This window comes from Oncorhynchus clarkii, chromosome 20 (assembly GCF_045791955.1).
Source record: "Oncorhynchus clarkii lewisi isolate Uvic-CL-2024 chromosome 20, UVic_Ocla_1.0, whole genome shotgun sequence".
Lineage (NCBI taxonomy): Eukaryota > Metazoa > Chordata > Actinopteri > Salmoniformes > Salmonidae > Oncorhynchus > Oncorhynchus clarkii.
In genome coordinates, this window is record NC_092166.1 from 75762997 (window position 1) to 75788778 (window position 25782).

The 25782-nt window shown below is 40.4% G+C and overlaps 1 protein-coding gene across 1 annotated transcript in view; it reads left to right on the top strand.

The window, feature by feature from the left end:
* Nucleotides 1-5438: 5438 nt before the first annotated feature.
* The window catches only part of LOC139375691 (KH domain-containing, RNA-binding, signal transduction-associated protein 2-like), a 117741-nt gene continuing 97397 nt past the window's right edge, over nucleotides 5439-25782 (top strand). Inside the window, exon 1 of the mRNA XM_071117500.1 lies at nucleotides 5439-5655. Coding sequence (XP_070973601.1) covers nucleotides 5565-5655 — 91 coding nt within the window. The 5' untranslated portion in view covers nucleotides 5439-5564. The remainder of the gene's footprint in view (nucleotides 5656-25782) is intronic.

Here is a 25782-nt window from a genome sequence, read left to right on the forward strand (position 1 = left end):
GAGAAGTTCTTAGAAAAAAGGGTCCCGAAAGGGTTCATCCCCATAGATGCGGTGCAGAGGTAAATGGAACTCGACCCAGACAATAGAAATGCATGGGGGAAAGTTGACGAATCCCCCAGCAAAATGAGCCTACATTTAGATTACTGTTTATATGTGTATTTCACACTTTTTTCGGGTAAAAATTAAATTGTCAATCCCAATACATGTTCTTGTCATCGTCACTAATCAACTGTATTGCAGTTAAAAATGACTTTGATTACCCTACCACCACTGATTTCTGTATGCTAGTTATACTACTAGCTTATACTGGACAAACGGTAGTCAGCATTTAGCAGTCACTTTTTCTAGACCTGAAAAGGAACAACTTCTAAATGTTATGAAAACAGCTACAGTAAATATATCCAAATAGGACTTAGTAACCACATTGTGGATCTGTTACAATACATCAGTCATGATGGAGTTGACGAATATCCACTTTGTTAGATCAGATTTGTTGAATGGGCGCAAATCCGGCGTCCTTCTTTTATCCCCCACTGTCTGCATTCCATTGACCTCTTCACCGCATCTATAGGAGAACCCTTTTTGAATTCCATAATAGAACCTTTTTGGTTCTAGATAGAACCGTTTTGGGTTCCATGTAGAACTCTCTGTGGAAAGGGTCCTACATGCAACCCAAAAGGGTTCTACGTGGAACCAAAAGGGTTCCACCTGGAACTAAAAAGGGTTATTCAAAAGGTTCTCCTATGGGGACAGCTGAAGAACTCTTAGGTTCTAGATAGCACCTTTTTTTTCTAAGAGTGTAGGAGAGCCATTTGGTCCCAAATTGACCAAACCTTAATATTACCTTCCCTTCACTGTCCAATTCTAGTTAATAATTCATACACGGGGATATTGGATTTCCACATTCTGGGTCCCTGCTAAAATAACAAATTCATCATCTGCTTTTCTGTTCCATTCACACTGGGTTTTTGACACATATATAAGGTTGCACCTACCTAGTGAGAGCATTATGACCTTACAGAGGTTAAAATTATACCGCCAGATCTCATTATAAGATGTCATTTTGTAGTGCTTGTAATCATTTGAAATTTTCTTTGTGACATTTTTATTTGCAATAACAGTGGACTTTAATTTGAGGTGTCTTTTATACAATATAATGAAAATACAAGAAGTGTTAAATCAGTTTATAATTGTAACGGCTGTTGGGAGGAGAGGACCAAGGTGCAGCGTGGTACTGGTTCATACCTTTACTTGAACTGAACACTGAAATAACAAAGAGAACGAATGGAACCGAAACAGTTCTGTCTGGTGCAGACACGAAAACAGAAAACAACTACCCACAAAACACAGGTGGGAAAAGGCTACCTCAGTATGGTTCTCAATCAGAGACAACGATAGACAGCTGCCTCTGATTGAGAACCACTTCTGGCCAAACACACAGAAATAGAAAACATAGAACACAAAACATAGAATGCCCACCCCAACTCATGCCCTGACCAAATCAAAATAGAGACATAAAAAGGATCTCTAAGGTCAGGGCGTGACAATAATGTTCAGCTTATAGTAAAAAGAAAGTCATTTGGTTTGCGATTAAAAAAATCGCTGCTGACATGGTTCAGAGCTGTTAGTGCTGTAATTGCAGGCCACAAATGCATAAACTTCCTGTTTCTGAATCTTATGGACAATATAAATGCAAATCATCAATCAATGTGGACTGTCTGTCATGTTGGGACTCTGAATATGCAGTTTTATGTTTCGGCCACCAGAGAGCTGCAAGAATCCATCCATTTCAGATCACTATGCAGCTGTGGCAAACTAAAACAGTACATGAATGCATTTTAGACTGTGGCAGTGTAAGTGATTTTTCACATACTTTCATGATCTTATTCTTGGAATAACATCCATTTAAAAAGTTGTTTTAAAGATAAATGTTAACTTTAGTAAAGTATTTGCGATATGTCTGCAACCTTCCTGTCTGCCTAACTTGGCTTGACCTGCCTTTGAGCACACTGCTGGAATTGTGAGATAGTTTTTACACCTTGCAAAAGTATTGTGCTTTGATAAAGGTGCACTCAAGGTACTGTCGGATCAAAGTTCAAATAAACTCTTCATTAATGGGTGTTTTTCCTTCTCAGAGATGGTTGTTATAGTCCCTTTTGCTATACTTGACCTTTTCCTCTAGTCTGTGCATTCTTAATGGCCCATTTCCTGTGGTTTATATATACTTCCACACTACGAGGTTGGAATAATACTGTGAAATTGTGGAAATGATGATAATGCCTTTTTAGTGTAAGTAAGAGGTGTTTGGAAGGACCTCCTAAATGTTCTGTCAGTTTTGGTGTGATGGAGTTTTGGCCTGGCAGTAAATGAGTTAATGGACAAATAAGACAGCGGGTTCAAACCTCTCTGCCAACAACAGATAATCTTCCGTTATCCCTCCCCACCCAGACAACTCTCAGACAGTCCTAGCAAAATTCTTACTTGAGAAATTGTTCTTTGCTAAGAAGATAGAGTGTTTTTTTTGTTTTTTTTACCATTTGAATTGAAAACAATCACAGTAAGGTACTTCATTGTTACCCAGAAACAGCTGCATTGCACCTTCTAACAAATGTTGGTTCTGTTATTCATATGGTCATACATGTTTTAAAATGGAACATTACATCCCTCCTAACATATCTCGTACCAGTCTGTCTTTGGACTATACAACCAAGCAGATATTACACAGGGGAACCAATCAGAGAAAATATATTGCAGGTATGTTGCTGATATCATTCATTACGATAAGTAGCCTGTATTAGAGAACAGTGAGGTTTAAAATGTAATACTATTGCTAAAATGGGTGATTGTTCATGGAACAATAGATGGCTACAACCATCAAACTAGTAGTAGTATTTTAAAGGCTAATACAAAAATATGGTGTCCCACATTAATGTTATAAACTTATCATTATATTTATCGTTATCACATCAATTCAAGCAATTTATTGTGATATGGATTTCTGTCCTTATCGCCCAGCTCTAACCAGTACAATCTCAGCAGTCATCTCACAAAATATTCCTTTTTGAAAGATGCTGACCATTATTACTAACTTTCTGAGAATATTAATTCCCTCAATCCCACCTGGGGATAATTCTTAGAAATCACCAAATTGGCAATTTGTCTCCCTCCTTTGAATATCCTATCCACCAACCATAGAACCTCAACCAATGTCAGAAAGCATACAGCTTACAGTTTATACCGAAGAAAAAAAAATCAGTTGGGAAAAAACAATCACCATTTTGTCATTGCATTGAAATACTGTTATCATTATAATAACAATGCAGGTTGCTACAGTATTTGTTATACCCAGGAGCATGCAAACTACACAACAAATCGACTTGGTCTTGTCGTGCAATTACACACGATAACACTCACACGTACACATGGATTTTGTATTGTAGATGTGTGGTAGTAGAGTAGCAGCCTGAGGGCACACACTTAATGTGTTGTGAAAAGTGTTATGAAATGTAATGTCATGTAATATGTTTTATTGAATATAACTGCCTTAATGTTGCTGGACCCCAGGAAGAGTAGCTGATGCGTAGGCAGTAGCATATGAGGATCCTTAATAAATACAAAATGTCAGAATCTGCTCTATGTGTAAATGGTCGCTCCGTGTAGCCATACGCTTTGTAGTAAGCTCTGCCTAAGCTATGAGATCACACAACCTTTGTGTTTTAGTGAGGATGTCTTTGTCCTTGGGTTCTGGAACATTCTCTCTTCCTCTCAGCCTCCCAGAGAGAGCACATCACGTCAAGAAACCAAATCCAATACGACTGAGCCCATCTTGTAATGGACATTGGTATAAGCTGCTGTATATGTGGCCTTGAGGAGGACAAGGATAGCTGTTAAAAGACTAATGCTTCTACCATTTAGAATGTCTATAAGTGTCTCCGTTAAGAGGCTGAAGCAGTATGTAGAATGTTTCATACTAGAAGGGTTGAAATGATATGATAGGTGATTATGCTCAGTTACGTTCATGACACGCAGGTCTATAATCCATTCAATCATTAATGAAACGAGCTGGATTTATACAGTTGTATTGTGTGTGTGTGTGTGTGTGTGTGTGTGTGTGTGTGTGCGTGTGTGTGTGTGCGCACCTGCATGCGTGTGACCCCTCTGTAGGTTTGTTGTCACCACATTCTAATCCAACTTGGCAAGTAGAAGCTTGCAACAAATCCATTGATTAGTATTCATAGGCATAGCAAAATAAGCTCACTCAAACCACAAGGCAGGCTTGAGGGAACATTACATGCAACGTTATTTTTCACATGTCCTTCCTACACTCTTAGAAAAGAAGGTGCTATCTAGAACCCAAATGGGTTCTTCAGCTGTAACCATATGATAACCCTTTGAAGAACACTTTTGGTTCCAGGTAGTATAACACTTTGGGTTCCATGTAGAACTAAAAAAGGGTTCTCCTATAGGGACAGCAGTGGAACCCTTTAGGAACCCTTTTATCTAAGAGTGTACGGATTGACAAAACATTTTCTCCGAAGTGTGTGCAGTCTTTGGCCAGCATGTCCCGAGTATTAATGATATTTTCACATATAAAATGAAGATAAAAACAAACACCTCTTCTCACTTAATGTTTCATTGTGTTGGAACAAAACAAAAGTCAAATTTAAATTGTGACAATCAACTGTAATGGCTCATTTATATGGTGTAAATTAATTTTAGGAATGCCTTGAGATGTTTGATTTAATGTATTTCCATTGCAGACCAATTTGTGTAAGACAGCTGTTGCCTTAAAGAAATTCAACCTAATTCCATTTTGGCCATGCATTTCTCACCTGCCACAGATATATTGTCAAAATACTTTTTGTCCAGTAAAAGGAATAAAGTAGTGACAATACATGGACATTAATGTACGGTAGCCTAAGACCTTGCATTTCATTCATACTAACAGGTTTATTGTGTTGCCTATCTAACTTCACCGTATTTAAGTCCCGTGTAGATCAGTTGGTAGAGCATGGCACTCGCAACGCTAGGGTTGTGGGTTCGATTTCCAAGGGAGACCAGTACGAATAAATATGAAAACGTATGCACTCACTACTGTAAGTTACCCTGGATAAGGGTGTCTGCTAATTGACTAAAATGTGTCTGCTTGTTCCACACGTGAGAAACTTTCAGCACCAAGGACAGCGGCTGAAGGAAAATATTCGCTGTAGCCTACTACAACAGCGCATTATCATAACAGTGTTGAGATTTGTTGTTTGCGAATAGTCTGTCTCATATGACCAATCGTGTTTCAGAGGGGCGGGGAGCGCTACGCAGTCTCTCTGTAGCTAAGGTGGTTGATTCTCCAGGAGGGAGTGGGATGTGGAGAGATGTGTTTATAGCTCTGAATTTCGTTCAGTTCTCAGTCAAGCATCACGTGTAATTGAAGAGATTCCTTACGGATTTTCTTGCGGTAGCCTACCTATAAAGAGAATTACCAAGTAGAAGAGAGACGCGCATTCCGACCCTCTCATCACTTTTGTCGTCTCACCTGCACAAGCGGTGAACAGGAGAGGTACCTTATCATGGATCAGGAAAAATGCTTACCGGAGCTGATGGCCGAGAAAGATACGCTGGACTCCTCATTTGTTCATGCAATGCGTCTGCTTGCCGAAGGTAACGTGTCATTGTTTTGGCCGGTCTTTATCGCTACAATTATCAATGTGTTGTAGATTATTTTATTGGTTTTGTCTACCAGTCCATTGTGTCCACAGGCATCACATACAATATGTTGGGAGATGAAGGGGTGGATACCTGTACTGATTAGCTACGTCGTATTTATTATGCACGAGACTTACTGGTTAAATTGAACCAAAGGTGTGTTAAAATACATTAAAACCAGCTATATAACTTATCTATTCAAAGATTCCTTGATGGTGTTGTTAGTGCCATCCAAGAGAAAATACAAGACACTTTAATCATAGCTTGTGTTACTGGATTTGTAAGAGAGACAGATAGTCAGAGAAACTTTCCCCAATAAAATTCAGCCTGAACCTCAACTCCATTTTACTAAATAGTAGGCTACAAATGTTTCCCACAAAATTGCCATGCTTGTCACTTCATGTCAGACTATCATCAGCGACCCTCAGATGAAGATAAGACAGGCAATGGTGCGCACACGCACACACACACACACACACACACACACACACACACACACACACACACACACACACACACACACACACACACACACACACACACACACACACACACCAATATTTAGAGATTTGACTGTGTGAATAGCAGGTCAGGGTGTTCTTACACCTTGAAATGGGCGTGGGTTTGTGTTCCTACAAAAAGCAAACATGACCTTGGTGATTCCTTTATAGTGGGGCTTCGCCATCCTGCATTCCCATCCCTGAGACCTGAAACAGCCTAAATATTGCCCCCAAACCCTGGAAGCCAAGATTTTATGTTTCAGTGGTGATGACTGTGAACTATGGGAGCACAAATGATCTGTTTTAAACTAAATGGAATCAAAGAACCTCTACAGAAATATACCGGAGAGCTTCAGGACTGTATTTTTACAGAAATAATATATCGGGAGAGCTTCAGGACTGTATTGGAGTGGTTTTGACTTCAGTGAAACCGGGCAAGAGGCCAACAATAAAACTATTCAGCTTGTTCAGCTATTTAAAGGTGCACTATGCAAAAATCTCTCTGTCATTTCCTGGTTTCTAAAATTCGAATAGTTTGCATGAATTCAGTTTATTTGACAAAACAAACAACTATAGTGTAGAGAATTATCGTACCATCTAAACCACTGTAAAATACACTACCATTCAAAAGTTTGGGGTCACTTAGAAATGTCCTTGTTTTTGAAAGAAAAGCTCATTTTTTGTTAAAATATAACATCAAATTGATCAGAAATACAGTGTAGACATCGTTAATATTGTAAATGACTATTGTAGCTGGAAACGACAGATTTTTAATGGAATATCTATATAGGTGTACATAGGCCCATTATCAGCAACCATCACTCCTGTTTTCCAATGGCACGTTGTGTTAGCTAATCCAAGTTCATAATTTTAAAAGGCTAATTGATCATTAGAAATCCCTTTTGCAATTATGTTAGCACAGCTGAAAACTGTTGTTCTGATTAAAGAAGCAATAAATCTGGCCTTCTTTAGACTAGTTGAGTATCTGGAGCATCAGCATTTGTGGGTTCGATTACAGGCTCAAAATGACCAGAAACAAATAACTTTCTTCTGAAACTCGTCAGTTTATTATTGTTCTGAGAAATTAAGGCTATTCCATGCAAGAAATTGCCAAGAAACTGAAGATGTCGTACAACGCTGTGTACTACTCCCTTCACAGAACAGCGAAAACTGGCTCTAACCAGAATAGAAAGAGGAGTGGGAGGCCCAGGTGCACAATTGAGCAAGAGAACAAGTACATTAGAGTGTCTAGTTTGAGAAACAGACGCCTCAAAAGTCATCAACTGGCAGCTTCATTAAATAGTACTCGCAGAACACCATTCTCAACGCCAACAGTAAATAGGCGACTCCGGGATGCTGGTCTTCATTTTTAAGTGACCCCAAACTTTTGAATGGTAGTGTATATTTTCCATAACCAAACAAATTGTATTTTCAGCTGTTTGAAGCTGGAGTACAAAACCAAAAGAAAAAGACACAAAAACAAAACTTAAGAATGGAAGCATAGAAATAGCGCACATAGAACAGATCTTCCACTTTGTATACTTGCTTTCATTGAGAATGACAGATCTACAACTGGCATTTCTACGTGAATATGTCAGGTCACCCCAAAAAGTTACATATTGCAGCTTTAATCAGACAAAAAAGTTGATGTAATTCAGAAGACCTCTAAGCCATGTGTCATTACTGGCTTTAAAAAAGGTTATGCCTCAGTTAACCATGGTACAAATGTGCTATTACCTCCACTGCTACCACTGTACCAGCAAGCTGCCGCTGCTATAACTGTACCACACCGTAACCACAGCTGCCATTACGACTGAAATTATACCAATGATATCACCTATACTGTCACGGATCCCTCCGGAACTTTCATTACGCACACCTGTCCCCTATTCCCACTGATTAGTATGTGTATAAGTGTGCCCTTTGGTTTCCATTGGGCTGTCGATTATTGTTACAATGTCCGTTGGTGCGTGTGAGTACCTGTGCTGTGTGTTTTGGGCTTTCGTGTCCTTGTGGATTGCGCAGATGATTACGGGTCTTGTCCCGTGTGTTAATCATTATGCGCATGTGTTATTTATTCGAGGTACTCCTCCCTCTGTTGTAAGGGGTTCAACCCTGTGTTTTGTACAGTGTTTATTTGGTCTTCGTCCCCATGCCTTTACACGGCACGCCGGAATTTGGGTGCAATAAAAAAAACTATTAGGCATTCCTGCGTCTGTCTCCAGATCATTCATACCAATGTGACATATACCTCTTCAGTTATATGTTTTTCTTACATGTGTGTAGTGTATGCATTATGAGTATGTGCACATCATGTACATCATTGCACATTTTTTTTTAAATGCATGCCTAGTTGGAATAATCTATGGGAATGTGTATATTAGACTAGCTATTACTTATGTCTGAAGGGGAGAACATAGTCCATATGTGTGTGTAAATTCCTCCTTCCCATTAACTGGTAGAAATAATTAGCCGGTGATAATCTACATGGTTGACTGAGATTATATCTCTTCCCAAATTGAAGTAATTGAAGGATTTCCACAAGGGTTCTAATCAGTCATTTTCATGGAGGCACCAGTGAAATTAATTAAATTGGCAATTGACATTTGTCTTAAGGTGCATGCGATAAGAGTATATCTCATCATAATGTTTTAAAAGTTTTACTCAAAGGGATGTTGACATTTAGGGCTATTTGCTGGTGGAGTTGTTGCATAGAGCACTGGGTTGGTTTTGTTGTGCATGTCAGGTAGTGGTAGATACTAGTGTCCTACAGATGAGAATGCTGTTGGTTATCAGCCAGGACGTCTTTTCACCTGGACTAGTTTATATCAATGCTCACCAGTATTCTTCAGTATAGTCATTGATCTTGTGTGGTATGCTTGTACTGTATCTGTAACGGCCAGAGCCTTGGAGAAAATAAGCACTCACATTGAGAGAGCCAGTGTGCATTGTCAATTTCACATTCTCAGGCAAGAGGTCGCCTACCTCTCACTGAAGTAGTAAGTGTTTCTATGTTCTTAGCAGAGGACCTGGGGATAGTGTGGCGAGTTATCAAGTATTGAGTTCACAGGAGGCTGGTGAGGGGAGGAGGGCTCTTAATAATGTCTGCAATGGAGTGAATGGAGGGGTATCAAACACTTGGAAGCCTTGGTGCATTTACAGTGGTTGGCCGTCCTGGCATTCCATCCTTTGTGCCCCTATAGACGATGTCAAACATAGTGCACCTCAATTACTTAATTAAGGTGTATTATAAACTGGGTCGGTTGAGCCCTGAATGCTGATTGGCTGACAGCCGTGGTATATCAGACGTATACCACAGGTATGACAAAACATTTTTTTTTTACTGCTCTATTTACATTGGTACCCAATTTTTAATAGCAAGAAGGTACCTTGGGGGTTTGTGATATATGGCCAATATACCACAGCTAAGGGCCAGTCATTTCTCGCTGTGTCATGCTTAAGAACGGTCCTGAGCCGTGGGATATTGGCCATATACCATACCTCCTCGGGCCTTAATGCTTAAATATAGGGTAATAAAAGTAATGATATGACTAACACTGTAGAGGTCAAAAGGGGATCTTGCTATGGTTCACAACACACTACTGGCATTTCTGTGAATTAGTAATACCAAGTTAGTATTAATTACTGCATATTAGAATGTACTGTGTGTAGTTCTACACTATTATACATGTTTACAGTTATATGCATCATGCCAGGAGCTGCCATTCCCTCTAGTTTGATGGTCAATGTTTCAAAGAGGTGTGGGAAAAGGTATCATGGAATTCTTACATTTCAGTAATTTAGCAGACACTCCCATCCAGAGTGACTTAGTAGTGAGTGCATACCTTTTTGTACTTCCCTCCATATTGGTCCCCATGGGAATCGAACCCAAAACCCTGGCATTGTAAGTGCAATGCTCTACCAACGGAGCCACACAGAACAGCAAGTTAAAGTGCATTCGGAAAGTATTCAGACCCCTTGACTTTTTCCACATTTTGTTACATTACAGCCTTTTTCAAAAATGGGGGGAAAAAAATTAAAAATGGTCAGCAATCTACACACTATACCCCATAATGACTAAACAAAAACAGGTTTTTAGACATTTTTGCAAATGTATAAAAAATGAAGGAAATATCACATTTACATAAGTATTAAGACCCTTTAATCAGTATTTTGTTGAAGCACCTTTGGCAGCGATTACAGCCTTGAGTCTTCTTGGGTATGATGCTACAAGCTTGTATTTGGGGAGTTTCTCCCATTCTTCTCTGCAGATACTCTCAAACTCTGTCAGGTTGGATGGGGAGTGTCACTACACAGTTATTTTCAGGTCTCTCCAGAGATGTTCGATTGGGTTCAAGTCCGGGCTCTGGCTGGGCCACACAAGGACATTCACAAACTTGTCCTGAAGCCACTCCTGGAATGTCTTGGCTATGTGCTTAGGGTCGTTGTCCTGTTGGAAGGTGAACCTTGGCCACAATCTGAGGTCCTGAGCGCTTTGGAGCAGATTTTCATCAAGGAACTCTCTGTACTTTGCTCTGTTATTGCCTCGATTCTGACTAGTCTCCCAGTCCCTGGCATTGAAAAACATCCCCCACAGCATGATGCTGCCACAAACATGTTTCACAGTAGGGATGGTGCCAGCTTTCCTCCAGACGTGACCCTTGGCATTCAGACCAAAGAGTTCAATCTTGGTTTCATCAGACCAGAGAATCTTGTTTCTCATGGTATAAGAGTCCTTTAGGTGCCTTTTGGCAAACTCCAAGTGGGTTGTCATGTGCCTTTTACTGAGGAGTTGCTTCCGTCTGCTCACTGTACCATAAAGGCCCTGATTGGTGGAGTGCTGCAGAGATGGTTGTCCTTTTGGAAGGTTCTCCCATCTCCACAGAGAAACTCTAGAGCTCTGACATAATGACCAGCTGGTTATTGGTCACCTCCCTGACCAAGGCCCTCCTCCCCCGAATTCTCAGTTTGGCCAAGCGGCCAACTCTAGGAAGTGTCTTGGTGGTTCCAAACTTTTTCCATTTAAGAATGATGGAGGCCACTGTGATCTTGGGGACCTTCAATGCTGCAGAAATTTTTTTTGGTACCCTTCCAGATCAGTGCCTCCATACAATCCTGTCTCAGAGCTCTACGGACAATTCCTTCGACCTCATGGCTTGGTTTTTGGTCTGACATGCACTGTCAACTGTGGGACCTTATATAGACTGGTATGTGCCTTTCCAAATCATGTCCAATCAATAGAATTGACTACAGGTGCACTCCAATTAAGTTGTAGAAACATCTCAAGGAAGATCAATGGAAACAGAATGCACCTAATCTCAATTTCGAGTCTCATTTTCGCTTTGTCATTATGGGGTATTGTGTGTAGATTGACTAGGAAGAATTTAAGGCTTTAACGTAACAATATGTGGAAAAAGGGAAGGGGTCTGAATACTTTCCGAATGCACTGAAGACCTTTAAAGTAACTACCATACAGGAAATGAGTCAGGATCATTGTGAAATATGTCATTACAAACACTTTGATGTTTCATCTGACTCATGACATCAAGGCATGTAACGGCAGAGAGAAATAGAGAACCGCACCTTCAGAAAAATGGAGAACAGTCTGAAAGTGATGGATGTTGTTGCTAATTTTGGATGTGCATTTCTCAGGATTAGGCATATTAACCAAAAAATCATTGGCATCATGTCATCTGAGTGTTAGTATTCTGCATTTCTGGGTGACTATTTTGTTTCAGGGAACATGAAGGTGCAGCTTACCATTAGCCAATAATTATTCGACAACATTTGTATCAGATGAGGTATTAGCTGAATAATTCGCTGTGATATTATCACCAGTCAATTGAACGTGATAGCCAAGGAAAATATTGTAAGATACACCTCTAATGTTAAAGAGCACACATCATCTTTACATAAAAAATATTTAAATTGTCATTATGGGTTTTGAACATAGACTCATGTTCGTGTCACGACTTTAGTATGCTAATGTTTCAAGTCATAGTCTACTTCTATCTGAGCTGTATGCGCAGTAATCACTGTAGTATGAGAAGTTGTATTGCACATATTCATGTCCTCTGATCTGTAGTTAACTGCTACTGTAAGCATACTGTACCTGGAGACAGATGCTGCTGCTCCATTTGGTCGACAATATCTTATGGATTCAACGGGTGACAAGGAGTTATGATAGTCTGTTAAATATTCTGTATTTTGTTTAATTTAGTTTGTATGTGCAGTGAAGATGAATCATTATGTCCAGTGATACAATCCAGAAATTTCATAATGCAGCATATTTTAGCAAACCATGAAGAATAATGATCATGTTTTGGGCCAAATTCATTTTCAGGTCCGTGATTGTATAGAATGAGTCAGTGGCACAATTACAATCACAACCCCACCCTGTATGTGAGCTGTGAGACACACCAGCATCATTTGCAACTATAGGCTAGATAAAATTGAGATGAATAAGAATCCTCAGTAGTTTATTCACATTTGAACAACCACAAAATAATGTAGGGGAATCACAACACCTGCCTCTCTAAAAGCAACAACAAAACCACCCCGGTCAGACCCAGCCATCATTGTCGTCATAAGATGTCTTGAGACATACATGTGAGACATCTTTAGACGTCTTGAGACATACATGTGAGACATCTTTAGACGTTTTGAGACATACATGTGAGACATCTTTAGACGTTTTGAGACATACATGTGAGACATCTTTAGACGTCTTGAGACATACATGTGAGACATCTTTAGATGTCTTGAGACATACATGTGAGACATCTTTAGATGTTTTGAGACATACATGTGAGACATCTTTAGACGTCTTGAGACATACATGTGAGACATCTTTAGACGTTTTGAGAAATGAGGACTTGAAGATGTTTCTTAAGTTGTCTCAAGATGTCTTCACAAATATGTCTTAACCTTTTACTGCAGTGGGCTAAGTCAAGGTCAAACAGTGTTTCTTGGTGGTCTTAAACAAATCCACTTTGAAACAAAAGTATACACCTCACACACATGGTTATGGGCTTAAAAAAAGAAGACACATCAGATATCGAGTTAAAATGAATTACATTTTGAGTTTGCATCCCAATATTACACTTTATATTAAACACAACCGTTTAACATTGAAACACAGGATTTTCAGGAGGTTTTTGGAAATAATGTTTATTGATTATGAATTATGAAAAATGTTAGTAACGTTCTACCCAAGTGTCCACTAGAGGGCGATTTGGTCATTTGACTGCAAGAAAGGGCTACAAGGAGACTCATCGAAAATACATTTTCACAAGCAGCACCACAGATATTGAGATGAGCGAGAGGCAAGACTTTGTTCTCACACAGTCCCACATGGTATCTGCGCATGTGCAACGAATTCGCATCACACTATTTCAGCATGGTTGCCAGGGCACTAAAATAGAGGAGAAGTTGAGCCTTGTGATTCAACGCTCTTAGTTTTTGTGGAAATTGACCCACTGTGATGTTTACTTTCTGCATCTATGAAGTGGTATTGTTTAAAGTGGCTAGTGATACATTACATCAAGATGGCAAGATGCAGTAGATGGTATAGAGTACAGTATATACATATGAGATGAGTAATGTAGGGTATGAAAACATATAAAGCTGCATTGTTTAAAGTGGCTAGTGATACCTTACATCAAGATGGCAAGATGCAGTAGATGGTATAGCGTACAGTATATACATATGAGATGAGTAATTTAGGCTATGTAAACATTATATAATATAAAGTGGCTAGTGATAAATTGGTTATATACATTTTTCCATTATTAAAGTGGCTGGAGATGAGTCAGTATGTTGGCAGCAGCCACTCAATGTTAGTGATGGCTGTTTAACAGTCTGATGCCCTTGAGATAGAAGCTGTTTTTCAGTCTCTCGGTCCCAGCTTTGATGCACCTGTACTGACCTCGCCTTCTGGATGATAGCGGGGTGAACAGGCAGTGGCTCGGGTGGTTGTGGTCCTTGATGATCTTTTTGGTCTTCCTGTGACATCGGGTGGTGTAGGTGTCCTGGAGGGCAGGTAGTTTGCACCCGGTGATGCGTTGTGCAGACCGCACCACCCTCTGGAGAGCCTTCCGGTTATGGGCGGAGCAGCTGCCGTACCAGGCGGTGATACAGCCCGACAGGATGCTCTCGATTGTGCATCTGTAAAAGTTTGTGAGTGTTTTTGGTGACAAGCCGAATTTCTTCTGCCTCTTGAGGTTGAAGAGGTACTGCTGCGCCTTCTTCACCACTCTGTCTGTGTGGGTGGATCATTTCAGTTTGTCCGTGATTTGTACGCCGAGGAACTTAAAACTCTCCACCCTCTCCACTACTGTCCCGTCAATGTAGATAGGGGGCTGCTCCCTCTGCTGTTTCCTGAAGTCCACGATCCCAGATCATTCACCCAAAACCGCATTATCTGACTGTTATCCCACTGGGAGCTAGCACAAGATTTCAGGTCTTAGGTAAGGTCAGGTTTTTTTTTCTGGATCAAAATGTGGCTTAGGTGGTGGGCATGGGGGGTAGTGGCTAATGATGTGGTTGCCGACCAAACATTTTAGAGGCTCTCCTGTTGGCCGAGAGTGACAAAATGTTGCTTTTTTAAAGCTAATTTCGTGCATTTCAATACATTTTGCCATGTTGCTGAGACAAAATTGAGAAAAATGTGCAGTTTTAAATCATATTTCCTGCAATTCTACACATTTTGCCATGGCTTATGTTGTCTGACTTACTCAAACATTAAAACAAAATCAATGGGGGACCAAGGCCTTGACAAAAGCTATCCTTAGATTCTCCATGACGGTCTACCTTTTATTAAAAAAATATATAGGTCCATTATCTTTTCTACATACTTTATGTATTAGTCTTAAAAAAAAACAATCTGTTTGGACATAGGTGGCCCGAAAAAACACTTAGGCGGCCAAAACCTTTCTGTGCAGAAAAAACCCTGAAGGTTACTTGTCACTAGGACTGTTGCGGTGACCATATTACCGCCACACTGGCGGTCACGAGTCATGAAGGCAGTCAAATTCCATGTGACCGTTAAGTCACGGTAATTAAACTTCTCCAAGCTCTGATGCTGCTGATGGTCGTTAGTAGCCTACCAAACTTGCAAACCCTCGAATCACTCTGACATCAATACAAAAGTAATCGAAAATCGAATCAAACACTCATGAGCCCATGTTGCACAATATTTCTATAGGCTATGCAATTCCGAGAGAAAACAGAGTGAACAGAGATAATCCTCTATTAAAAAGAGGAGGATCCCATGAGTTTTCTATAGGCTAGGCCTACTTTATATTATTTCTCAACTTTCTTAATGTTAATCACATTGCTTCTCTTTACAACAGGAGTATAGCCTACCTGGCTGGCATGAAAATTAACCATGGGAAAAGCATCCTCCATTTGCTATTTAAGTGCATAAATGACATGTATTTTTCCCCCCTGCCCCTGCTTCGAGACAGTTGCATGATAGTGGTTCATTCTAAATCAAAACTAATTTCACACATATATTATTTAGTATATGTAAAGACAAGATTAAATCAAGAAATAGTGTGATGGGTGTCAGTATTAGCCTATCACTTGTGAATTATACTGTATATTTATCCCTTGTGAATGATGCCCAGCATAAGGCAAGAAACAATGTATTTTTGTGACTTTTTTTAATCATAGTTGCCCATCTCACGTAGCCTTGACTATAGGACTATATGTTTTGATAAGGTTTGTAACTAAAGTGGTCAGATAACTTCTTAAAAAGGGGTGTAAAGCCTAACTGGCATACATAAGCAGCGCATGAGTTTCAAGTTTGGGGGAGATAATTTTCACCATAAAAATGCACCTTTATAATAAAAGCATTACATGCATAATTGCATTTGCGGTATCTTTTGATAATGGTGTTTTCCCGTAAATGGAAAACTGCCGTGTGCGCATTTCTGCGCTTATAATGTGAAGAAATATGACAAACTGATCACAACGTTGAGCTTAAAATTTGATAAACTATTAAGTTTATCAAATTTTAAGCTCAACGTTGTGATCAGTTTGTCAGCCTCATTGCATTTTTTTAACGTTTTTTTGATGGTAGTGTTTGTATTAATTTGTAACATTTGTTTCTCGCACAGAATAGAATAGATCACCTTTTGTACTATGGGGGATAGTAGATTGATAGTAGACTAGCACTTGCTGTTTGTTAGGCCTACTCATCTTGTTGGATGATGAAAAGGATGCGCGCAGTTGCGTCCCTGAAGTGTCTGTCTTCACTTGTAGCTTGTGAGAAAGACCCAATCACGTGATGGAGAGCCATATGAGTGAGAAGTGCTTCAGGGCACGCAGCACACAGCACTCAGGGAGAAGGGAACAATGGCCACTGGCCGCAAAAGGCATGTATTTTTCTGGGGTGCATTACGGCCACACAAAGGGGATGCCGCCAGGAAATTCGAGGCATTATCAAGTGCTTGTCAAATTGTGAATGAGAGACTGATGAAGTGTGTACAGCCTGCCTTTCAACCAACTTTTTCAAATCATCATGAGAGTTGCATCATTCAGCCTTTGAACGTATTAAAAATCAAAACATATAGGCCAACGTTTGTAAAACAACTAAAGTTTGATTAATAACTCTAAATTAAGCATATAGGAGTACCTATTTATTTGTTAACCGCTCAACATAGAATAGCCGCATTTGCACACTCCCTCAAATCGTTTGGAGAAAATATCCTATCTATTTTATTCAGCTTTGTATTCGTCATACTATAAAATAATATAAAAAATGCCACGGAATTCTAACCAAATCTTGTCTGCGAAATGAACAAGTGTAGCCTACAACTCAGAGTATGCTATTCTGTTATTCTGAAATAGACTACATTTTCTTCATGTCGTGTTTCTTTAGACCTGTCTAAAATAAATAATGATTACTTGACAATCACAGGCTGACGAAATTACGTGACTGCCACAGCGCTACTCATCACACGGGTGTAGTTCATCCGACCACCTCCGCTACACTTCCTTACCTGAAAATATAGTATAGTAGATATTGGATATTGTCCATTGAAGCATGTCTCATGTTACACATAGTGCTGCACCTGTTGACGTGTATAGCCTTATGATGTGTATAGCCTTATGACGTGTATAGCCTGACGTGTATAGCCTTATGACGTGTATAGCCTGACGTGTATAGCCTGCCGTGTATAGCCTGACGTGTATAGCCTTATGACGTGTATAGCTTTATGACGTGTATAGCCTTATGACGTGTATAGCCTGACGTGTACAGCCTTATGACGTGTATAGCTTTATGACGTGTATAGCCTTATGACGTGCATAGCCTTATGACGTGTATAGCCTGACGTGTACAGCCTTATGACGTGTATAGCCTGACGTGTACAGCCTTATGACGTGTATAGCCTTATGATGTGTATAGCCTTATGACGTGTATAGTATAGTAGATATTGGATATTGTCCATTGAAGCATGTCTCATGTTACACATAGTGCTGCACCTGTTGACGTGTATAGCCTTATGACGTGTATAGCCTTATGACGTGTACAACCTTATGACGTGTACAGCCTTATGATGTGTATAGTCTTTTTTTGTCCAGAGCTAAATATTGGAGGTCATGCGTGTGTCTGTTGTTTTCTTCTCTGCTACATGATAATGGTTGTACCAGATATTCATCAGGCCAGGAAGAGGGATGTGTTTCTGCGCTGTTAAATAAATTATACAGCCGTAATGATAGAAGCAGGCACACTGAAATCACACAGGAAATCTGATCAATGGTGATGACAAACTCCCTGGATGTCCGTCCTACAGAAAGTAAAACACTTCATGATCGAGTCACTGTCTTTTTTGTTATGAAATACGTGTACTGTATGATATGATATGAATGAATGGAGAGGTGAATGAGACAATACTACCTCTACCTCTCCAATTGTTCAGAAAAGTTATGTTTAGACCAAGATCCCCAAGCAAAGCAAATGATTCAATACATTGATTATGCCTCAAAGGCGATCTGTATCATGCCGTCACACAGTAGATGTAGAAAAAAAGGGTTGCAAAAGGGTTCCTCGGCTGTCCCCATAGGAGAACCCTTTTTGGTTCCAGGGAAAACCGTTATTGGTTCCACGTAGAACCCTTTTGGGTTCCATGTAGAACCCTCTGTGGAAATGGTCCTACATTGGACCCAAAAGGGTTCTACCTGGAACCCTTTAAGATTCTAGATAGCACCTTTTTTTCCGAAGAGTGTAGAACATTTTAACGTCGATATGTGAAGTTGCTTTAGTCAATTCACCGAAACTGAAAAGCCTAAGTATGTGGATTTGAGGTTAACAATAGTGTTTGCTGAAAGCAGTGACTGAGTGTGCAGACTACACAATTAAGATAATTATTCATTTTGAGAGATTCTTTATCCTCTGGAAAGCTAATAAATGGGAGACCACAAAGGACAGGTTCACAATTCGATGTTTCCAATAGGAAAAATATGAGGAGCATATGCATAACCACGGTAGCAATTGAAAGGGAACAATTAGAAGATTATGGGGAAATTCTCAGAACAAAGGTGAGGACGCAACAGTTCACCTGAAACAAGGCCGGATTTAAACATTACACTGTTGATCTTATGTGCATTTTACTGTACTTTCTGCAGCCATTTGTTGATAATGAAATCTGTAAATACTCTGGATATATTCAGTAACATTACAATAATATTCATCCAAAATTTGGGGCAGACAAAACAATTACAAGGGCTTGAGCGAGTGGTCTACCGGTAAACATACTGTAAGCTCATTCTGCTCAGAACAATCCGGAACAATCCTGTGTATGATCATTGTAACTGTGCATAAAACATAGTTATCATGAACATTGATTCTGTAAATTACATTAGTTTTATAGTATGAAAATGTGAAGTGCACATTTTGGCTAAACGGGTGTGTAGTATGCATGTGAGTTTAAAGGGATACAGTACTTAGGGAAAGCCAATGGTCTTGTCCCAGTAGTGAGCCAGTAGAGTTGTAGTGATGTTTTGGGGATTTAGAGTTATCTATTATTTTGAAAGCTAGAAAGTAAACAAAAATATTTCATATGTTGTATAAATAAATAAAACAAAGAAGACTATTTTGTTTTCACTAGTATAATGTCTGTCCCTCAGTTTTATGTCATTGGTGTTACCACCTTGAAAATCAGGAAGTACAAAAAGATATACAAGAACCTTTGTCTATTCCCGCTCCTCCTCTCTGGAGCTCGTTGTCGCCAGTTTACTCATTATTATGCACGCCTGTCACCATCGTTACGCGTACCTGCGCCTCATGAGACTCACCTGGACTCCATCACCTTCCTGATTACCTGCCCTATATCTGTCGCTCCCTTTGGTTCTTTCCTCAGGCGTTATTGTTTCTAGGTTTCATGTCTGTACGCTACTTGTGTTTGGTTTGTTCCATGTTAGTTTATTTATTGTTACATTCACTCCCCGTAACTGCTTCCCAACTCTTAGCGTACACGTTACAAACTTGAACATTTCCTCCAGTGGCAAACTGTAATGGGGGAGGGGTCTTTATTGAACACAATTATTACCTATTCACACCCTTTTAGTAGGTCATAGATTTGAGGATTCCATTGATAATTTGTTGCATCTAAATTCGAAGTGTCATTGGTGATACTCAATTTAAATGAAGGGAAAATTCATAGTGAACAAAATTATTTATCATATCACTTAAATAATTGATTTTTAAATGGTTAATGACATTAGATTTGAGCATCTGTGATCTCCATTTAAGAATATCCTAAATTACCTCAAATGGGTCATTGGTGTTACCATCATTGGTGTTACTACTACTGGTGGCACAATGTTATCAGAATGGTAAAAACAATTAAAAGTCATTAAGCGGACATATTTAGATGTACCTAAATACACTTTAAAAAAATGACGACCCATGGACAACGTTGTCCTAATGGTACTGCATCTATCCCACACAATAACTTAGCACGTAAATCTGACTGACTAACATAATCGCGGCAAATTGGGTTCATGAAACACCTGAGTAATGTGTTAATAAAACCCCAGAATATTCCTAATTGCAATTCAGAAAGTCGGTTCCGATTTATTTTGATATGACAGACAGTTTTTATCCAAAGCGGCTCATTATAAGTGCATAATGTTATTCACATGGGCGGCCATTGGAATCAAACTCACCGTCCTGGTTTAACATGCGCCATTCTCTACCAACTGAGCCATAAAGGACCACACAGGACCATCATTGGTCAACAACGGTGCCCTTTGCCACATTCACGCAAGGCTGTTTCATACGCACAGAGTGGGATCATACCTGTAAATAATGGTATCCTAATGGTGCTGCATATCTACCCCACCCAATAGTTTAGCACCTACATCTGATTGACAAACATAAGTAATGCTGGACGACCCTTTTTCATTACATTTTAATGTTATTGACTTCTAATTTTGAAAGATTGTTATTAAATATCATATATTTTACATTGCCTGTAGATCAAAAGAGTCCAGTAGACATATATCAATGTTTGGTTTCTAACTTCAGTCTATTTAATTTATCTGTCATAAATGTGAATACATGGTTTGGATGAAATGTCAGTTCTGTTTTGTTTAATGGTTAAATGGTGTTGCAGAAAGCTCACCGGGGTTCATTTAGCCACTGGTGGAGTTGTGAAACCAGGAAATGAAAGTGTGGCTGTAACCTCACATCTGGTAGGGGCACCACCTGGGATGGTGCTGGGCTGCAGGCTACTTCTAGGTATAACATAAGGCTCAGTAACACAGAGCCCACAGTAGAGATGTCTGCTGTGCAACACAGCAGGTTGTAAGCTTAAATCCCTTAGCATGGTCATTTACCTCCAGGAGTATGACAGCTCCATGTTTCCCTCTCATTGCTCTCTCATTGCTCTCTCATTGCTCTCTCATTGCTCTCCCAAGGCAAAGGTTCAATGAAGGAATTGATTTAAGATAAAGAAAACAATTAGCTCTTGTAGGAGAGTGTAAAATGTAATGCTTAAAGTGGTATATGATATTTTATGAATGCTGTTCTTTGTCATACTTATTTTAAATAAATAAATTTAACTAGTCAAGTCAGTTAAGAACAAATTCTTACTTACAATGACAACCTACCGGAGAACAGTGGGTTAACTGCCTTGTTCAGTGGCAGAATAACAGATTTTTACCTTGTCAGCTCGGGGATTTGATCCCAGCAACACTTTCGGTTACTGGCCCAACGCTCTAACCGTTATATTTATATTGATTAAAGTGGTGTGATGTGTTCATATCAAAGCAGGTAATTAACAATTAAATCCGATCCAATATTGGCACTTACTTTAAATGGTATATAATCTATGCTTATAAATCTGCATACATCTACCTACATGCAAGGTAAATAACATGTCCTATTGAATGATAATGCTCTTTGTCAGACAATGAACATATCAGGGAGGGATGGAGGGAGGAAGGGAGAGAGGGAGGAAGGGAGGAAGGGAGAGAGGGGGGAAGGGAGGAAGGGAGAGAGGGAGGAAGGGAGGAAGGGAGAGAGGGAGGAAGGGAGGAAGGGAGGAAGGGAGAGAGGGAGGAAGGGAGGAAGGGAGGAAGGGAGGGAGAGAGGGAGGAAGGGAGGGAGAGAGGGAGGAAGGGAGGAAGGGAGGAAGGGAGAGAGAGAGGGAGGAAGGGAGGAAGGGAGAGAGGGAGGAAGGGAGGAAGGGAGGAAGGGAGGAAGGGAGAGAGGGAGGAAGGGAGGAAGGGAGGAAGGGAGGGAGAGAGGGAGGAAGGGAGGGAGAGAGGGAGGAAGGGAGGAAGGGAGGAAGGGAGAGAGAGAGGGAGGAAGGGAGGAAGGGAGAGAGGGAGGAAGGGAGGAAGGGAGGAAGGGAGGAAGGGAGAGAGGGAGGAAGGGAGGAAGGGAGAGAGGGAGGAAGGGAGTAAGGGAGAGAGGGAGGAAGGGAGGAAGGGAGGAAGGGAGAGAGGGATTGAGGGAGGAAGGGAGAGAGGGGAACGAGGGAGAGAGGGAGGAAGGGAGGAAGGGAGAGAGGGATTGAGGGAGGAAGGGAGAGAGGGGAACGAGGGAGAGAGGGAGGAAGGGAGAGAGGGGAACGAGGGAGAGAGGGATTGAGGGAGGAAGGGAGAGAGGGAGGAAGGGAGAGAGGGGAACGAGGGAGAGAGGGAGGAAGGGAGAGAGGGGAACGAGGGAGAGAGGGAGGAAGGGAGGGAGAGAGGGAGGAAGGGAGAGAGGGGAACGAGGGAGGAAGGGAGGAAGGGAGGAAGGGAGAGAGGGAGGAAGGGAGGGAGAGAAGGAGGAAGGGAGAGAGGGGAACGAGGGAGAGAGGTAACTCACATAAGACACATTTTCCACTCAAAACAATGTGAAATGAATTATGCAGTAGATTGTTAATGTTGTACATAACTATTGCACACACAGGTACAGTAATTCACTCAAGTCACCTTATTGGGGTCACTGAGGTTATCGTTTACTGTTTACCTTGGTGTATTCATTTTGACCATGAATTGCTTCATTTTTGGTTTGGTTATGTGTTTTAGTGTGGATTCCTTTGTGAGATAATAAAAACGCATGCGTCACATTGGGTGACTGCTGTTTGACTTGTTCTGGCTGTGTTTGATGCATTGAGACTGGTCGGATACCACTCCCTTGGGGTCAACTACATTGATTCAGTAACATGCACAAAGACGTAGCACCATAATAAAAAATGACCTCCAATAGGTAGGAGGCATCAGAAGGAAGAACATTTTATTATGCAGCGCAGTGGAACAGTAAGGTGAACCCTGTCGTCTGAAATAGATATTAGGTTATACATATTCATGATTGGGGAAAGAGACGCTTAGTCAGACACTCACACACATGCCAAATGAGTCACAGTTTTCCCAGTGAACATAGTTTAGGACGCTTCAAGTGAGAAGAACTGTCAAACACACTACGTGTATCCCTTCTGACTGGTTACAGATGAGTGTGTCCAACCAGCACTGTTTTCTAATGCACATCTCAGTACTATGTCCTCAGTTCTAAATTCTAATGGTTAAGAGGAAAATGGTAGATTGGTAATTGAGTAACTATCTGGCCTTTTGTCTGGTTTGGTGATTGGTCTTATTATCAACAAAGATTGTCATGTTAATGCAGAATATGACCTTGTTTTACAAAAATATCCGTGCAAGGCTTATTTGTTTGTTGCTTTCACATTGTGCTTTAAAAAAGGAATAGATAGGTTACAATACTGTACATTCAGAACTAATCCATGTTAGGGTTGCACAATACATTATGATTGATATCGCAATGGTTGTTGGTAAAGTCATTTTCTATAAAATCATTATGACTCAAGAGAGTGGGTGTCCTTGTGTTTATTGTTGTTAAATTCACAAGCTCTTATTCAATGGTTGTTCAATACAATGGCTCATATTCAATTGTTGTTCAATTCATATGCTCACATTCAATGGTTGTTCAATTCATATGCTCACATTCAATGGTTGTTCAATTCAATTGCTCATATTCAATGGATGTTCAATTCAATGGCTCATAGGCAGTTAAAAGTTGTCTTTATTTTGGTGACTAACTTTTTTATTTAGATTTGTAATTTTTCTTTTTCAGAGGGGATTACAGGTACATATCCTCCCTCTCCACCTGGAAATCATGCTTCCCACCCCACATACCGAATAACTACTCAAACCTTTCCAACTTCTGTATTCACAAAGGGCTGCAGCAGGGTATATAGATCGTCCCTGACCTCTTGCCGTCTAAGCATGCTTTTTCAAAGATTTCTATAGTTTGATTTCTGTGCGAGACCTTCCTGCTAGCGGGCTGGGATCACCTGGCTACTTTACTGCATTCTCCGGAGAAGGCAGGTGTCACCGAGCCAGCCACAGCATACGCAGTCAGCAGATGTTAGGGATTAAAGGGACTAGAGAGGTCTTGGAGCAGTTCACCTGGGGTGTCAGTAAGGAGTCCGAGGGGTACAGAGTGGTAGGTGTATGAGTAAGCGTTCTGATTTCACTTAGCAGTGGGTTGCTACATTCAAATCACTATTCTCCCTGTCCAAGGCTTTTCAACTAGGCCTCTGTACGTGTGTGCAAGTGGAGAGGAGGGGATTTTTTTTTAATATTTAAGAAATCTGGATACCTGAGCACAATTACATTTTTGTGGAAAGGATCCTATGTGAGTCCCTGACACAATAAAACTTTCACAGTGTTTAGAAATAATGCTATGGACAAGTCTCACTCCAAAGTAGGAAAGATCTCTAAACCCTATTCAGTTTGATACCCAAAGGCAGTTTATAATTGTGGTGTTTGCTGGAGCCTCAACACTCCTTCAACTTGACAGTAGCTTCACAGAATCAAATTCACAACATCATTATTAAGTGGCGTTTTCAAAGCGGCACTCACTGGAAGTGTCTCATTTTGAGTTCAGTTTAGCTCCTTTATGTGAGACTCAGTTGAAAGGAATGAGATTATGGGAACAAGACAGCACCGGCAGTGTGTTCCAATCCAAAGAATCTCAAAGGGATTCTGTCATGTTTGAAAGAACTATGCAGTTCAATCTGCTGAAAACCTCCCTGAATCAACCAAGTTACTGGGACTTTTCTGTCAGTCTAGGAAACTCACTATCTGCAATGTCGGATAAATGCGTTCAAGTCAATTCGAAGTATTACCTACTTTAAATCCACCCTGAATCCAGCCCTTGGTATCTAGATGTAAAGCAACATCAGTATTTTTCAGAGGGCATTGATGACTGTAAAGGATCAAGGACTGAGGCAAAATGTAAGGATCATTAAGCCAAGATGTTTAATATGCAGGAAAGACATCAAGGAAACCCAACTTCCTTGGGACCAGTAGCGGGAAACCATAATGAGTTGATTACTTTACAGCCAGACTCTTGAAATTCCATGTGGTTCCTTCTTCACACAGGGAACTGCATAGCCTGAACTAGCGCCAACATTCCAGACTTTGTAAGCTTAACTTGGATGTCTCTATGGAGACACAATGTACAACTTTCCCCAAAATACTGTTACACTCGCTAACAGTTAGGGCCACAAGATGCGCAATTCAATCAAACTTGTTTTGAAGCATGTATGCAGTGCTGTGCCCCATGGTCAAACATAATTCGTTTTGTGTTTGAGAACACAACTAGACACAGGTACTTCTACTTTGTGTGTGCTGTGGGCACAGGTAGATTGTGAACATTGGTACGGCATAGCATGAGAGAGGCATTGACTAAATTCACCCCACATGGTCATGCAGTACGTGCACCAGTATGTATTCGTCTCATGAACATTGTTGTACCCTTACAAGCTGGTAGCCTAGTGGTTAAGAGCACTAGACAAGTAATCAAAAAGTTGCTGGTTTGAATCCCAGAGCTGACTAGTTGAAAGAAATCTGTCACTGTGCCCTTTAACAAGGCACTTAAGCCTAATTGCTCCTGTAAGTCACTCTGGATAACAGTCTGCTAAATGACTAAGCAATGGGCTATTTTATATTGCTTTCACTATTCATTCTTACATGGATATCATAACTATCATCCTACACAGAGGCTTAAGGCCTGAATGGAATGTAGAATGGGAGCAGCTTTCTGTTGGAGAATTCCTGG